Source organism: Streptopelia decaocto (genome assembly GCF_964273445.1).
Source record: "Streptopelia decaocto genome assembly, chromosome: 7".
Classification (NCBI taxonomy): domain Eukaryota; kingdom Metazoa; phylum Chordata; class Aves; order Columbiformes; family Columbidae; genus Streptopelia; species Streptopelia decaocto.
Genome location: NC_138661.1, coordinates 62,860,262 through 62,878,205, shown reverse-complemented (window position 1 = coordinate 62,878,205; position 17,944 = coordinate 62,860,262). Strand labels below are relative to the sequence as shown.

At 41.7% G+C, this 17,944-nt stretch overlaps 1 protein-coding gene across 2 annotated transcripts in view; it reads right to left on the bottom strand.

Annotated features, from left to right (window-relative positions):
• The window catches only part of LGR4 (leucine rich repeat containing G protein-coupled receptor 4), a 76,797-nt gene that overhangs the window by 42,659 nt on the left and 16,194 nt on the right, over positions 1–17,944 (bottom strand). For both annotated transcript variants that reach the window (XM_082058873.1, XM_082058874.1), the window contains exon 2: positions 607–678. In XM_082058873.1, the coding sequence (XP_081914999.1) occupies positions 607–678 (72 nt within the window). The remainder of the gene's footprint in view (positions 1–606; positions 679–17,944) is intronic.

The window sequence follows — 17,944 nt, the reverse complement described above, 5'->3', positions numbered from 1 at the left end:
TCTGGCAAAGGTTGAACCATTACCCTCCCTTCACAGATAAGGGAACTTGTGGATTCAAAAGTCCAAGTATCACCCAAGTAAAACCTAAGAGGAGTGGGAGAAGAGCGAGATGGGAACTGGAGAGAAAATTTCTGCCAGAGAAACCCAGAACAAGCAGCCCTGTAAGCACAGAACTGGAATTCCTGATACAGATCAGGATGGGTTAGTGAGCGCTGCATCTGCAGCCCACAGGGGCAATGGGAACAAGCTGCTCAGTAAACCAAACAACATATATTTTATAGAACTTATGCAACAGTTATACTGTAGCTCCTTCGGAAACAATGGTAATTACACACCTCTCGTGTTATCTTTGGATAACACTGTAATTAGTGTGTGTCATCATTCTAGCCATGATTAAAATAATTATCGTAAAAAGTCCCTTGTAAGTAGCATTTACTGTTCCGGTTTCCAAACATGTACAGGATTTTTATTATTTTTTTTTTTTTTAAGTATAATTGCTTTCTCTGTTCACAGCTCAACTCAACAATATTTCTTTCCCCACCCACCTCCCACTTTATGCAGCCACGTGATGTTGCAGCAAAACTTTAACGTCTGTAAAATACTCACAACTCTTCCAAGTAGGGAAAGTTCTTGAACGCATCCTCTGGTAGTCTTGTGATGTTATTCATGCTGATATCCCTGGGGAAGAAGAAATACAGATTTATCAATGAACAGTAAGGGATCTCTACACTCTAGGAAAAGGAGGAGAAAAAGACAACCTAATCAGATGCTATGATAACAGAAACAATTATTTTAGCATCACACAGAATTTCTTTCTAGAAATTTCACAGAACCACAGAATGTCAGGGATTGGAAGGGACCTCAAAAGCTCATCCAGTCCAATCCCCCTGCTGGAGCAGGAACACCCAGATGAGGTTACACAGGAAGGTGTCCAGGTGAGTTTGAATGTCTGCAGAGAAGGAGACTCCACAACCCCCCTGGGCAGCCTGTTCCAGTGTCTGTCACCCTCACTGAGAAGAAGTTTCTTCTCAAATTTAAGTGGAACCTTTTGTGTTCCAGTTTGTACCCACTGCCCCTTGTCCTATCATTGGTTGTCACCGAGAAGAGCCTGGCTCCATCCTCCTGACACTCACCCTTTATGTATCTGTAAACATTAATGAGGTCACCCCTCAGTCTCCTTCTCTCCAAGCTAAAGAGCCCCAGCTCCCTCAGCCTTTCCTCATAAGGGAGATGCTCCATTCCCTTAATTTGCATGTTTAACTTTCAAAGCACAGCAGTTTGAGAATCCAGTCAGAGCAGAGACCTATATAATGGGATGCTGACAAAAAAAGGTTTTCTGATACCTCTAAACAAACAAATTACTGTGAAACTACAGCATAAGCATGTATGGAAGAGGCTCTACACTACTGTTATCCCCAAGTACTAATTTTTACCAACTTACACATGCATACAATTTTAATGCAGATGATTAAGACCGCTCTAAAACCACAGCATAGGAAAAGAATTAAAGAAAAAAAAAAAAAAGATTGGGACCACCCACCACACAAATTTTCATCCCACAATGTCTTTAAAAAAAAAAGAATACACGCACTGGGACTTTAATAAAGAGTTTCTGGCAAACATGGCTTCTGGAACAACTGACAAGAACAGCAGAAACATGTCTTAGCTCTACCACAGTAATTTTTTTTTTTACTATAAAACCTATAGAAGTCCTCGAGGTAATAGTTTTAAGCAGATTTCATCCCCGGTCCGTGAGCGGAGACAGGCCGGCAGCAAGTGCTTACACGACAGGTATGCAGACCTGCTCGGCTCTTTTCTTCCCCAAGTGGCAAAGCCGGTGCCATCACCTCAGTTCACACCTACAGAACCAGCACGGATAATCCGGTCCTAAAGCAAGTTGTTACTCAGTGTGAGTAAAAGTAGCACGAAAACAATTCAGTTTGATAATTAAACTAATAACTGCCTAACAATTCATGACATAACCCAAGTTCTTACTTTCCACTAAGTTACTGCCTTTTTTTTTTTTTTAATATGTAGTTTAACAAGCAATTCAGTGAGAGTGTTGAGTACAGCCCTCCCAGCTTTCTTCTGCTTCCCATCTTCCAAACCTTTTCCTCTTTCAAACATGTTCCTCAAATGGAATTACCACTTCTGATGAGGCGGGGAAAGGTCAATTTAGACTGTCCCTGCTATGCTGGAAAGGCACAAATCCCTGAAGAACCATTTTGCAGCAGCAAAAACAGTCCCCTTGAGAAATTAAGAAGTTTCATGGTCACAGTATCTTCACAGGTCCCACCAGGACCTGGTGCTGACCTTGGGAGGTTCAGAGTCAGGTCCCCAAGGGGAACAATGAACATGTGGAGGGGTTGGTGACACTTCTAAGGAGATGGTATCTCGGGACATTTGAGCTTCTTTCGTGCTGTGACAAACTGAATGTCACGTCAGTACCATATAACCAACTGAAAACATTGCAGCAGGTAATTAAACCACTTTCTGCGAGGAGTGCCCGCATAATTCCTCCAGTTGCCAGACCATAACGTCTAACATTGCTCATTAAAAAAGTTTCCTTATTTATACTAACAACAAAACACACTATTAAAAAACACCAAAAAACACACACATAGTTACTGGGGAAAAAAATAAAATAAAATTTTCTGCACAGCGGTTGACAGTGTCAACTAATGTCTGCAAACATGTCAAGATTAACAAGTGACTGACAGCTGCTCTGCTGCTTCCCACAGCCACCAACATTGCACTTTACATTGAATCTAGGTGCAGTCACTTCTTTAAACTAAATGTTTATTAAACAGCAGGCCAAAACACCAGTTCTCATACCCCACCATAAACCAAGAGTTATTCCTCAGCAGCTGTTAAGACTTTACTAACGCAGCTCAAGAGCATGGCTCAAAATAAGGTCCGGCGCATACAAGACCAACCCAATGGTGAGAGATGAGCGAGAAAATCCCCTGTAGCACACAGGACTCCTTCACTGAACCAGAGATGATTTATTTCTAAACTCCACAGCCTGTGTGTTTTAAGAGGTGCTTCGTATCCCACCCTGGGTGCCCCAAGATGCTGCAGTTGCCGCAGGGGACGTTTTTTCTTCTTGTGTAGAAAAATGAATAAATGTATCAGATACATGAATCGTCAGCTGTCCGCTCCACGGGAGGCCGCGACTTCTTTTCTCCCTTCTCCCCATATACACTTGTCAAATTGTCATGAATACATGAGTTTCGCACATCCCGGCTCATCCTCTCCTTTCCAAAGGACTACACATCCCCTTCTCTGTCAACTGGGAAGTGCTTATGAAGAGGGTGGAAGGGTGAGAAGGGAGTGGAGACCCTACATGAACCATAAGAACTAGTAATCAGTGCAAGAAGATCACAACTCTCTTGAAAGACTATCCAGGTGATACAAAACCCTATAATTGTATATACCATATTCAATAGTGGCAATAAAACTAGGTCAGCAGTACATATGACCAGAAAGCACTTTATGAATGTTATACATCATTTTGTCAAGGACTTGTGACCACAACTACTATGCGATAGCTCTTCACTACACAAATAAGAAAACACGTCCACCTTAACACAACGATCTTGAAGGTTCTTGAGCTGTAAATGCCTGAGTTTCAGAAGTGTCGCATTCAATCCTAAATGAAGTCAATGGAAATCATGGCATGGCTGCCATGCAAATTCTGTGTAATCTGAAATGACTAAAGTAAAGACTGTTTTTTGCCTGTAGCTTCAGGTGTTAACATCTACCATTTTAATATGGGGAGTAGACTCTTTGGCTGTAAGCATGAAACATAATGAAGATTTGAGAAGCATCATCAATATCCACAAATTCTACTGACGTTTATTTTCAGTGAAACTGAATTTGTAACAAAAACAGGCACAGAGACACATTGTGATTCTGTCTTTAGCATTATGATGAGAAACTTCAGAGGCTGCTTATCATGATGGCTCGCTAAGAAGATGGAATTATTACAGAGTGTCTGTATTTGCCTTTGTTACACATAATAGCAACTCCTATTCAGTAAATAAGCCAATCTTTATAGCACTGATTCAAAGATTTTGGGGAACATCAAGACAGCAACTCTCAAAGTTTCTTAATGACCTTCATACAAGTTTTAAATCGATTTTTGTTTAATTAAAAATATTATGTAAAAGCAGTTGTGCTGCAGAAATCTCAAACTGATTGCCAATACCTCAATCATCAGGCTTGGGTAGGTCACATTTCAAAAAAATGCTAGAAAAAAATTAAGTTTCAATGTAGGGGATGAGAAGGTCAAGACACATGAACCCTACCTGAAGTGCACTATCAGCAACAACAAAACATATAGAAAGGGAAAAAAAAAACACAAAAAAAATTGTATAAATCAAAATATCCACAATATCCTCAGTAAAAGGATGAGTTTGTGGGCACTATTTACTGGTAATAAATTATTAAGTAGTTTACAAGCTTCAATACAAGCATTTACAAACATACTAGCAAACAGATACCCATATCGCTAAAATTAGGTGAATTCATAACTACTCTCTAAAAAATTCTACATAGTCAATTTGGAAGATACTTTTAATAATGCATGCTTTATAGGAGAATCACAACAGAAGTGGACTAGCATCATATATTGTGACAAAATAATGGCAAATACTCCCCCCTCCAAAACAAATCACTGCGCAAAACAAAAATAGTCCTTTCCAAGTCTTTAGTGCTTTCTTTTTAGAAAATATTCATTTTTACTACTTCTAGAATTTAAAAAACAAACAAAAAAAAATATATCAGTGCATGCAGAATCAAGGATGCTGCCTACATAATAAAGACAAACCGTCACTACAGACCTTGGATATGTCAAAGCAATCTCCACTGAGAAGCTGCCTTACTCCACATGTTCCTCCTCCTCTACCAGAACAACCTCAGGTCCATGAGCCCAGAGCTCATTTAAGGTCCTAATATATAAAATAAAGTTCTAAGAATGAACAAAACCAATACCTGAGAGTATTTTCCCAACCTCTAGCAGTGTCCACAGGAATGATGCTGTCACACAACATCAGGATCACATCAGCCGCTGTCTGGTGCCCCATTTCAGCAGCAATATGCTAACGGGCCCATTCCGGATCAGGTTATTACATCCAGACATAAATCCCCTAAGAAAAGCACAACACCTACAAACCTTTTGATTGTTACTAAAAAGAAAAAACAACGCCAAACAAAAAAACCACCACACCACACAACAAATGGAAGAAAACACCAAAAACCCACACATTTGCCCTAAATTTTACTGGTGTACTCAAGTTCAGACTCAGTATCTGAAAGGCTTATCTTAAATTTCTTGCTCTTTCATCACTTCACAGCAGGATCTGTCAGCCCCAGCAACCTAAAGCTCTGTCTTGAAATTAAACTCAGCCCCACGCTTGTATTTGGGAACTTTTCCCTGGAAAGGAAAACAGCTTGAAGGAGGAAAAAAATGAGGACGGGGCTGCCGTGATTTTCACTCTGTAGATGTGTCAGGAAAACAAAGAAGGCAGGGGTAGACCTGCACCCTTCAGCAGTTTGCCATTAATCAGGCTTATCTGTAACGAAGCAGCCGGGCTAAATCTTCAAGTTTAAGGGAGGCAGGTCAGGGCATGATGGGGCGAGGAGCTGGCATCGAAACCAAACCGATGAGCAGCCCAAGGTGGTAACCTCTTGAGCAAGAAGAGGCTGCATCGCAAGGATAACATGAATCACAGCCTTAGAGTTAGGATTAGTTTCGCCATTTCAGGTAGGAGAGATGCCAACGCCGGAATATCAACACAACCCTGCTCTCTCCTGCAGTTTTGAACAATAAATACGGCTCGCACCCTTGGTCAGGAGTTTGGTGCTTCTTCCAGGAAGGTACTATAGGAAAAAATAATTTGGGGAAACCTACTTAAAGTGCTACTTTACCATCCCAGGTACCGCAGAGACTAATTTTTACAGGCCAATGGTGAAAATAAAGCCATAGCCTGACAACTAATTTAACCTTCATTGCCAGCTTCGTTTAGCAAAGTCCCCTGCTTTTACCTAACACATCTTTAAAAATCCTTGTATGTATACTAAACAGCAAGGATGCTAAAAGCTATGAAAACCTCTCTCTGTTGCAAATAGGCATCAAAAGAGATAAAATAATTTGGGAGCGGAAAGCAGCTTTGTTGGATACAGTTAAAACACACAGCATGACGTCCTCTCTCCGCATAAAGCGATTTACACTACTCTTAAAGCAATCAGAAATCTGAAATAGGCAACATAATGCGTTTGAGTTTTTTTTCTTATACTCATTCTGCGCAAGAACTCCAGCTCCTGATGGAAAGTTTTGGTTGGGTTTTGTTTGGTTTTGTTTTTCCCTAAGGATTCTTTATTCCACCACTAACCGCAGTCAAATTTCCCCAGGTTTCAGGACAAGCAGAAAGACTTCATATCTTGAATGGCAACTTACCAGTTCTCTCACACTTTAAAAAAGAAACTCTTACTTATCTTTAGAAAGTGGCTTTGGTCACAGCTTTCAGCAGTGATATCACGCAAAAGAGAATTAGATAAAACATGCAGCATGTCACAGTGTTGAAGGCAGCACATAGATTGCTTTCCCTCCCATTTTCAGGTGCTGCCTCTACACAAAGTAGCCTGAGCCTTGCTAGATTTACCCTAAATGTGTTTCTTACCCACTGCCAAAGCAGGATTCTGGCTAGAACAGAGAGTTGACAAGAGATGATGGAAACAGAGGAGGGGGACAATAATTCTTGCAAGAGAAGAAAAGCTGCAACAACAAAGAGGGACCACAAAATGGGAAACATGATTTCCTGAGGAGGGCTACAGAAAGGACTGGCAAAAATGATAAATAAATTAGCCCAGGATATGGGCAGAGAATGAAAGCTAAAGACCCACAATAACTAATGGGTGTCAAAAAGGAAAATCTTGTTGGTCTCTGAGGACCTGAGGGGCACTCAGCTGCAACAACCTTTTTTCGACAAGACCTGCCATTCTTACTGCATCTCCCCAGCCAAAAGATGTGCGCACGTCAGGAAAAGAAACCCCCCTCGCTACCAGCTCTGGTGTGCGGGCACGTCTCCTAAAACCCACAGGAGACGCTGGTGCTGCTCCTTCTATCCTGCCTTGCAGTTTCGGCCATCGACACTTGGATCTGCACTGAACTTGGGGCACACGTGTCTTCCCCATCGCGTCCATGCGCCCCATCCAAAGGCAAGCTAACAACCTGAAATACTCCGCTTGGTAAGGAGAGATGGAAAGCTGGCAAGATGTGAAATATCTAGCTGCAGAAAAGAAAAAGTAGATCCCAATCAAACCCTGTTGAGATTGGCCGCTTGAAAAATCAAATCAAAATATTCCCCTGTGCTCCCTGTCACTTCATAATTAACTTCTTTTTGGCTCTCCACCTAAGCTCCATCTTTTGTGAGGTTGAGAAGGGAAGGGAGAGAGAGAAGGGGAGAGAGAAGAATGTTTGTTCAAGGAAAGAAGATCATGTTTCAACAAGGCACCTTTAAAATCCTATAAAATACTCCCTCTGAGCAAGCTTAACCTGTTTGCTGATAGATAATAGCATGTAATACTGTAGGCTCCATTCAGTCTTTTCCAAGGTCTGGGCCCTCTGCCACCGAGTTGTTTAATTATAACACTTACAAAATGATTTAGGCAGAGCTATCTATATTTGAATAAAGCCCTCCTACCTACTTATATAAAACTATTAGGTAAAAGGTCTTAATCTTATGTAAAATTCCCCAGGTAGTAACCCTGACCCAGCTTCAGTAGTACTAGGAAAAGCTGGAGCTGTTAGTATTTTTAGAAATTACATTAAATAAGCCAGGTTATTGCAAACGCAAGTCAAATAGTCAGCAACAATTAGCCACCTATTACTACTGGAACCATTGATATGTGGGATAAAGTCTCTATGTTAACACCTGTGAAGACACTAAAGACAAAGCAAGAGATATATTTTTCTTAGCACACCACACCAACAATTCTTTGCCAATTATCAAAAAAAGGGACAGAGGTATATGTGGCTGTATGGCGACATCTGCATTAACCAGGGAAACTGGTGCGGTGGCAGCCAGAGAAGAAAAAGACATCAGGAAAACTCACAGTGAGACCAATCCAAGTCGTATTGTGGTGCTACGGTCTTGAAGCAACACATTCAGTGCCGAACTCCTTGTAGGAACATGCTCATATGATGAAAACCAGAGTAATTTTCAACCAAATCACCCAGCTCAGCAGGCAGTCCCAGGGGAGAACAGGAGTTGAGTTATAACTATTTTAGACCTACTTTCCTATTAGCCCGTTCCTTCAGGATGAACATAAAACCACTGATGGGATGAAGTACATAAGTTTGCATTAATACTGCCCCATGTCTTAATCATATTTGGTATGTAATGAAAGCATAGAAAGCCTAGAGGATCAGCAAGGAAACTAATTAAATACATTCAAATAAAAAAAGTTCAGGGTTTGTTGTGTTTTGCTTTACTGTGTCTTCCTGATAACAAGAAGCAAACAATTCTCTTCCAGAAGCGCTTCACAACTGCTGCTGTGACTGCCCACGCTGCGAATCCAATGAACGCAGCTGACATTCGAGGATATGCACCCCATGCAGACATGCCAGCCCCAACAGCTAAAAATCACAAACAGGAGGCAAATATCAGGCAAAGGAAATATGTTCACAGAGGAGGTTACACTTGGAAAGTGTTGGAGCTTGCAACTGGTTTTGAGTTTAAAAAAAATTAAGTAATATGCTGAGTAATTAATTTCTTACCTTTTACATACTACCTACATTTATTACTGCAAGGATGGCTACCTCAGCCTATACTATTAGCTAATATTTATACGGGGATAGCACACTGATGTCCCAATATGTTAAGACTGGTATTGTATTTAAAATTTACATTCTCCCAATCTCTGACAAGGTCTGTACAACTACCTGTGCCCATCTCCCCATCCAAGGGCACCTCTGGGGACACCAACAGCATCGACTGTCCCACATCCTCCAACCCTCACCACCATGCCCCGCATATTTCTCCTTCCGACCTTCACCTATTGCTTCTTTTAACACAAAGATAAAACAAAATGGAAGATTCAGAACTAATTTTTGCATTACTGTAGATTTTTCTGCTTTCCATCTCTTCCCAACAATCTTAAATATGGCCCTACTGCCTCTGGTGTGTCCACGGGGACCTCCAGCACTTAAAAGCACAGAAACCCGTCCTGTATTCATAGGCCACTCTGCAGTCACAAAAAGCCTATCGGCCATGCCATTTTTTTCATTTATGAGCATGTTTCCTTTTCCACTTCTTCAAGGAAACATTCTTGTAAGAAATGAAATATCCAAATACTTAAAGCCTTAGTCAACATCTCCTGTGACCGGCTAAACAAGACACAGGTTGCATTCCCACCCAGCAAACACACTTACCATTTCCTAAGTACCCAATGCTATCTCTCTAATGAACACAACGCCTTATCATCTGCTGTTTGTATTGCAACAAGCAGCCAAGGGCCCTAGTTCAACGTGTCAACAAGAGCGGTGCTGTGCAAACACACGGATGGGGACACTCCTCACCTGGAAGAGTTTGAGGCTTGAATGGGCAAGACAAACAGCACGGGAGGGAAAAACCTGCCCTGGAGTTCCCCCCCAGTGCTACTCTCATGTGCTATACCCAGCTACTGCCCACCATGTCCTTCTCAAAATAAATTAATTACCGTTTTTTGGGTTTTTTTAAGCAGGGAAATAGGACAGGAGAATGCTCCGACAGCTTCTAGTTTGCTAGATATGTAGGTTCACTCTATTTGACAGTGATGGAAAGAAATTACGCTCTATCAGCTATACAAGCAGTTTACATGCAATGTTTCCATCCACTTTTCTGTGGCTCAAACTAACCAGAACATCTGTGTGACCACTCATGTGAAGCGTTTAACCTGCTCTTTCATGGAAGCAATCAAACTTCAGACTGCCCACCAACCCCCGGCTATTGGAGGGGACAGAGATATTCAGAAGTGACAAGAAATCATAGAATCATTTCAATTGGAAGAGACCCTCAGGATCATCGAGTCCAACCATAACCTAACTCTGGCACTAACCCACGTCCCTAAGAACCTCGTCTAAATACCTTTTAAACCCTTCCCGGGATGGCGACTCCACCACTGCCCTGGGCAGCCTGTTCCAATGCTTGACAGACCTTTCCATGAAGAGCTTTTTCCTAAGGGAAAAATGTGGTACATGGAGCCCTTTTTCAGTAGCTATACTAAAAAAGCATACAAATCCTGTTGATTCCAGTCATCCTTCAGCATTCTGCTGAAGCAGGATCGACAACATTTTCACTGACAGCCACAGAAAGGCTAAAAAAATGTCAAACAGGTCTGTTCCTGCAAGAGAAGTAACATCCCCCTCTTCCCCCACCATGTTTGTAAGTTATTTCTCCTTCCCACTTCACATCAACCTGGTGGGTTTTTTTTCTTCCAACATGATGCCTTAGCTTTCTTTCAGGCACAGTAACTAGCTCTAATGTACCCTATTCATGTGCCAATCAAGCCATCATCAAGATCTTAGAGAGAACAATACTTGTATGCAAAGACCTATTTTGCACTGGTATTTGAGTCACGGCAGGCCAGCCATTAAGCAATCACACATACAGTTAATGGCCTATGTTGACACATGGTGGGGAATTAACCCAGAAAAAAATTCCACTGCATTATTATGAAAGAGATCGTATCCTGGAAGGGGAATACAGCGCAAGTTAACACGCTCTTCAGTTAATTTTTAAGAGCCACACGTTTTGTGTAGATTACGGAAGGGCATACCGTAAACCGGAGGAGGAAACAAAATGTCTTTCAGTGCAAGAGTATTTCCCTTACATAGTTAGAGATTATTTATAGCAGAGAGTAAAATTATGCGTTATTCATCGTTTTGTATTTATTTATTCTCCAGAATACAGTTAACACCAGGGAATTAAGTACAAAAATAAATAAATTTTTTAAAAAATCAGTGTGATAGGCACATTAATCAATAAGAGTGAGGGCAAATCTGTGCTGAGATACTCCTCCTAGACCTAAGAGTATCCATCACAAAATGCCAATAACCAGCCTGTGCAAGAAGTCCATGGACAAATCCCAGTGGGAACACAGATCATCCCCATCCCTGATCTGTAACCAACACGGTATGTCCTGCCACCACCCAAACCCTTAGGAGGGAAGATCTCAGTGTGGTTACACCACAGCTACCCCCCCACTTGAAAGTCTTTGAAAATCATTTATTAAAAAGTAACAGAGTTATCCAAGATGACTCCAAAAGTAACTATAGATTAAAACGTCAGAAAATTCATTATAGGTATTTGGTGATAATCCCCTTAGATTCACAGCCACTTGAGGTAACACACACTACCAGGATACTTCAGGAGAGCAGCTAAAATCTGTAAGGACCAACATTTTCCAAAGGACCACTGCAAAGCATCTTTGCCAGGCAGACTCGTCATGCCCTGCAACTAGCATGGCAGTTGTTGAGGGAGACCAAATCTAAGCAATGTAATTATTTTATGTTGATCGCATGTCTTTCCGCACTTTAGCCAGCTTGTCTCCTGTCTCGAGATACCATGGCTGGGCCTACAGGCAAAGCCAAGGCAAGTTGTGAACCTGGCGGTGGAGCCTTTGGGTACAAGCGTTCAAAACGCTGTCCTGCTTTTAGCGATGCTTCTGTGTTTCACTGGCACATCTTACAGGTACGGGAAATCACAACGAATACTTCAATGGCTTCATCTCATTTAAAAATAGTCCCAGTAAACTGGCTGGAATAACTCTACAGGTAAGGGGCTTGAACCTGGGATCAGTGTAGCCCAAACATGTGCGTCTAAACCATCCTTTCCTACAAGACTTGAGATTATTTTTAAAGGCCAGTAAAGGTAAGGAGAAAGGGTTGTTTGCGTTTTGTTTGTTTGTTTTCAATCCATAGGTCTTCACACATGAAGGCAAAAAGACACTGTAGCAACAGGTTACACAACACCCCCCAGGGTACAACTGCACAATGTGTTTTCTTTCTGATGAAGAAAATTGGTTTCCAATCCCTTTACTTCCCTTCTCAATGGTGGAACTGTTCATGGGCAATATGCTGGAGTCAGGCCATTATAATAATCTGGATTTAAACGAAAGCATTTCTGATTTTGGTCTTTTTGTTTGTTTGTGGGTTTTTATTTAATCAGACAAGGTTAGGAGTCCTGCATAGAGCATTGCCTCATAGAGAGCTGCACCAGCACAAACGCGGGGCAGCAAACTGAAGCGGTAGCAGGAACGAGGAAAGGTAATGAATGAGACAGTGGGAGCTTTGCACCAAAATGAAACATAACACGTAACGACACCCTCAAGGAAATCAACACCAGATTCCCTAAAGGAATTTTACAGAAGGGCATTTGTCATGTTTTAAGTAAATAAAGTTTAACTTGGTTTAACACCAAGTTAAAACAGAGCAGAACTGTCAGTTGCGACAATTGTCCTCACCATTGCAGAGTCACGTTGAACCATCAACCACCAAGGTAACTGTGTCATTTTTAAACGGCTCCAACTTCGATTTTTCTTTAATGACTTAAGTCAGCCCCGGGTTAGACGCATATCCGAGTTTTAATTTAAAGCACACATTGCTAAACCCGACACCGACACGTCAGCCGCGACCCAAGCCAAGGTTTGTTCATTACTATTGAGGAAGTTCTCAAGCATTTTTTCCTTATCGAAAACTTCTGTGAACAACCACTGCAGAAACACACAGAACATCACCAAACTATGTCATCCAACCAGTTCAATGAGATCTGGATCCCCCCCCTCGCAGTCCCAGGTCTCTGCTGAGTAACCACAAACACCTACAAGGCACGTTTCGTTCCATTTAACAGCTTCAAGGGCAATTCCATAAAACTCAAACGGCCTCTCCAGGCTCACCCTTTGGACTCCAAGGACACCACGTCTCCCTCCACCTGGCAACGCAGTATTTACTACAACAAACTTTTCACATCCAAAGCTCCCGGACACAGTCCTGCTGAGGTTCAGTTCCTGGCCCCGGCACAGACTCATTTTGTGGGTTTGGACAGGTTGATTCCCCTTCCCAAATCCCAGGTTCAAAGGAGAATAATCTTTTCTGCATCTCTGAGAGGAAGGTGGAGGATAAACCTATTGATGTTTCTGAGCTGTCCAGACAGAGCCCCGCACTTAAATCTGTTTACACTGATATAAAAGCAGTGCTATCACTACACATACATATTCAGACAAAAATCTTCCGCTGCATTTTCACTCCGTGTTTTCACTCTGTTGCAAAATGAAAACATGAACAGCTACAAACCCAATTTCATAAAAACGCCAGCTTTAGTAACTCTAAGTGCTACGAATTTTATTCATTTTCTTCTGGTTTATTTTGGTCTCCTTGTCTGTCCCACCCAATGTTTAGAAAGCAACCTGATCCTCAAAAGTCTGGGTAAGCCCTACATTTTTAGAAGGTTAAAAGCAAAAAAAGCAAAACAAAATTGGTGTATGAACACAGTCACTGATACGATTAAGTCAGAAGACAAAATGTAAACATTTCAATCAGTCCAAACCTATACACAACAGCTTTAGCATTTAGGAATTTTTTCACTTAAACATAACTTGGATGTAACTAAAAATTATTTCTAGGGGAAAACAACTCATCTTTTTCTGCAATAGAGCACTATAATTACCTATATACTGTGGGAAAACTAAAAAAGTGCACAGTACAGCTTTCTAGTGTCAAAATAGATTTCATGGCAGCACCTGGAGTGGCCTTTATAGAACCAAACACGCTTTCATGCAGCACTTTTCAAGGCATCTTAAAGTAGCTGACATAGCACGAGCAGGTTTGATGAGTAAAACTTATGTCTTGGAAATTCTTGATCATCAATTATCACATAGTATTTTAGCAGAAATTTCCACTTTATGACATGTGAAGGACTAAAGTCTGCCTGAAGTCTCCTGCGTGGCAGTGCGGATGCGCTAATACACAACCCTCGCGTTTCGCTCATGAAACGCTCCCTTCGACAAATGATAAAGCAAAAGACATGGCTAAATACAAGAATCAAACAGCCTCGCTACCTTCATGTGAGCTCCCCATTCCTTTTGGGTTATACGGGTTTCAGCTACATTCCTCTTTTTGATTTATCTGAGATGTACGGCCAAGCAAAGGGGCAGGTTGAGCATCCACCTCACCTTCCAATGAGACACGAATTGAAATAAAAGCCGCCCAAAACTTCCACCAGGACACTTTGGGGAACAGCTTCAGCTTCTACTTCAGTAACACCAGATTGAGCAAGGGACACCAGGGAAGTATTCAAAACCAATTTTATTTTCCCTGTATAATGGAAGTGTCAGGAATTATCTCATTCTTATCTAACTTATCACAGAACTAATATTTCATTTCAAGAAGCAAAACTTGACGTACACTTTGCCTTGTTGTGAAAAAGCACAAGTCTTTCCTTGGTGGTCAAAGTTGTGCGGCTTTTATTGTTTTCCCTCATCCTCAATGTGCTTGTGCTGTCATCTTAAAGCAACATATAATACTATGCATTAAGTTCAGAATCCAGTGACAGCAGCACCCATGGTGTGCATTTATAGAATGGTGGGGTTTTTTTTCTCCTAAAGCCTGCAGTAATAAACTAGCTAGTGGTATGGGCATTTGGGCAGGAAAAAAAAAAAAACAAAAAACAAACAAAAAAAACCCACAAAACAAAAACCAACCAAACAAAAACCAATAAAAAATCCACAACACGAAACAAAAGAAAGTCATTACTCCATTGCTTTCCAAATTTGGCCACCAACTGTTCCTCTAAGAAAGGACAGACTAGTTTCTAGGTTGAAGAGGTTGCCTGTGCCGTGCTAAGTTCAAGGGGGACACAACTAATTTGGGTGAGTGTGGGTTGGTAATACAGCAGGAACCAGCAGGAACAGTCACATCTGCAGGTGATGAGCCATCAAAAGTAAAATATCTGTAAGGGAAAATAGTCAGTCTGGATGAAGAGAAACCAACTGAAAGCACAACAACTCATCTATACGCACTGCGAGATTAAGGGAGAATGTCCTCATGTCCAAAGGTCAGGAGACAAAAGGCAAACTCCATTTTCACCAGCAGCAGAAAGCCACCTAAGATGAGGAACACCGCCTTTTCCTTTTCTTTTTTAAATACTATTATTATGAACTATGCCTAAATGCAGATTTTAGATGGCTACGCAAAGAGGCCACCACAAGCAACCTGCCACAACCACAGCAGCTCATACGCCGAGAGGCATTTCAGCCTAACAAACTAAGATGGATCGACTCTGAGATGTGGCTCCTTACTCCCAATTTGCCCCAAACTGGAAGAAGACTTCTCCAGAATCAAAACCATTAAAATGATTCTTCATCAACCGAGTCTTATCACACATTTAGAGGCTCAACCAAAGGAGGGGGAAAGGAATAAATTTTGAATTATAAAAGCAAGAGCTGTTGGAAAAGATTTTATGATACACTGGAGCAAGCGATAGAGATGTGGGAGAAGGGGCAGCAAGTTTCAGGTACGGAGATACTTTCTGAGGTCCCTAATGGCATGCAGAGATTGATTTTGTCGCTGTAGGATCTCCTGCTAACCTGCAGAGAGGTCCCTCCAGCACCACCGCACACAAAGCACCAGGCTGGCAGCCAGAGGGTTAATGCCCATTGCACACCAATTAGAAAAACCCCGCAGTTAAAATTAGCTGCAATTGCAAAGAAAAAGAAAAAATAAGAGAAAAAGAAATCCAAAAACCTCACTCTCTCACATGCCCAGAGAAAAAGGCGATTGCACTGTTAGCGTGGGGAATCCGGCCCTTTACACGTTCCCATTCCACGCCAGCATATTCACAGTAGTTTTCAATAAACATCTACACAAGTCACTGGGGGGGAAGGGGGAGGGAGAAGAAGAAAAAAAATCTGTTTTCTTTCATACAATTCCACAAAAATAACTGTCATCACAACCATCCTTGTGGCAGCAAAGTCCATATTTGCCTGCAGTGAAATCCGTCTGCAGCTGCTCTGTGGAAAAGACAGGCAATAATTGGCTTCTTTCACCTCTGTTAACCACGAACAAAAGTGTCATTCAGCTCCCAAATGGACAGAAGGCACCAATGGATGGCCAGCTCCCCGAGCCAATGGGCTGGAATAACAATAACCCTGTAGCATTTTCTTTTTCCTTTTGTTTAGTCTTTCAAAGCCCTTAATTAAGACCCTCACAAAGCACCCCTACAGGCTCCTTTCAATGAGGCATTACACGCCTGTTTTCTTGTATTTAAGGAAGAAAAGTAACAGGGATTTCTGAAACACATTAAGCAGTACACACAACTTCCACACATTCACAACTGAAATACTGTTACATTTTAGCTTTTAAATATTATCCTCAACAAAAAGAAGTTCGAGCTTACTGTGCCCACTCTAAGTCCCTTGCTACGTCAAGAAAAAATAAATACAAGCGAGTCATAAATCTTGGATAACCGCAACAGCTCGCCCAAATCCATCGCGAACCAGCAGCTCCCAAAAAACGAAGGCAAGTGGAACAATGTGTGTGGATGAAAATGAAACATCCCTGGGCATCCTGCAGCAGAGCTGAGAAAGGACCGCGGAACACAGGGAAATCATTTGACGCACCAGCACTGTCTGAAAATTGGAGCTTGCAAAGGCTACGGTGTGTATATATACATACAGTGTATTATATATATACCCTGCTGGGTTTAGTGGCCTAGCATACAATTAAATATCCACTTGCATTTAATACACCTGATGGTAACCTGTACTCCATTATTTATAAGTGAACTGTTGCAATGCCAATGTTTGTATATCAAAGAGGACATTTGAGGACTAACCTCTGCTTTCCAGCAGTGTAGGCACTCTTTGCTTCACAGAAATGCTACAGAAACTTGCAATATTGGAGCAAACAGCAGCTCTTGTCTTGAAGAACTTCTTCCCCAGCCATGAATAGGAAAGGAAACAGTTTTATGAAAACGCCAGTGAAATATCACCCTTGTGGGTGCAGGTTACTTTGGGGAAACCTATTCTTCTAGCCCTTTCCCATTGCAAACCAGCCTGAGCAGCAGGTGAACTGTTTTTCGTGGGGTGCATGCAGTGAAGGGAGCAGGGGCAGCACTGGGTACAGCCACCACCCAACGCCATCTCCCTCCATTGTCCCATGACCGTGGCACACGGGCGGCTTCCTCGCAGAAGACCGGCCCAGCAATAGAAGGTGCAGTCAAAAACTACCAAAATCATTAGCAGAGGATATTTTTCCTGTCGAAGAACCACAGGTTGAGGCTCTGGTTATCTCCAAAACGCTCCCTTCTCCTGCAGGAAAATGGGAATGGCCTTTTTATGACTGACAGCCACTCCACACAACATGAAGAGGAAACAGAACAAAGACGTTTTTATGACTAACACCAATCTGAGCGAACACAAAAAGCAATGGTTTCAAATCCTCCTCTACACTACCTATGTATCCAGCAGGCATTCTTTAACAAGCACCACTTGCTATAAAGACTTCATGCATCCAGGCAAAATGCAACTGGGTGTAAATCAGCTTAGACCTTTTTTTATTACTGGTTTTTTTTTTTTTAATATACCAAAGAGTTGGCTGCTTGTGTTTTTATCCACATAGTCAAGCAAGTGACTTGTCTCTAAGGCACGGTAATCAAGCACTCAAATGATTTTGCTTTTCATAAATGAGACTTGCCTATTTAGGTATCAGACACCAAAATCTCTTCTAGTCTTAGCTTAGAGCACCGAGTTAAGACCCAAACAAATAATATATGACTACACCTGTCCTACATGGTGTTCTTGTTTCCTCCTGTTGCAAGAAAATATCATGTAACTGTAATAAAATTAAAAAAAAAAAAAAAAGAAACCAGGCCACACACGCAATGTCTGCATGACTTGGTTTTGA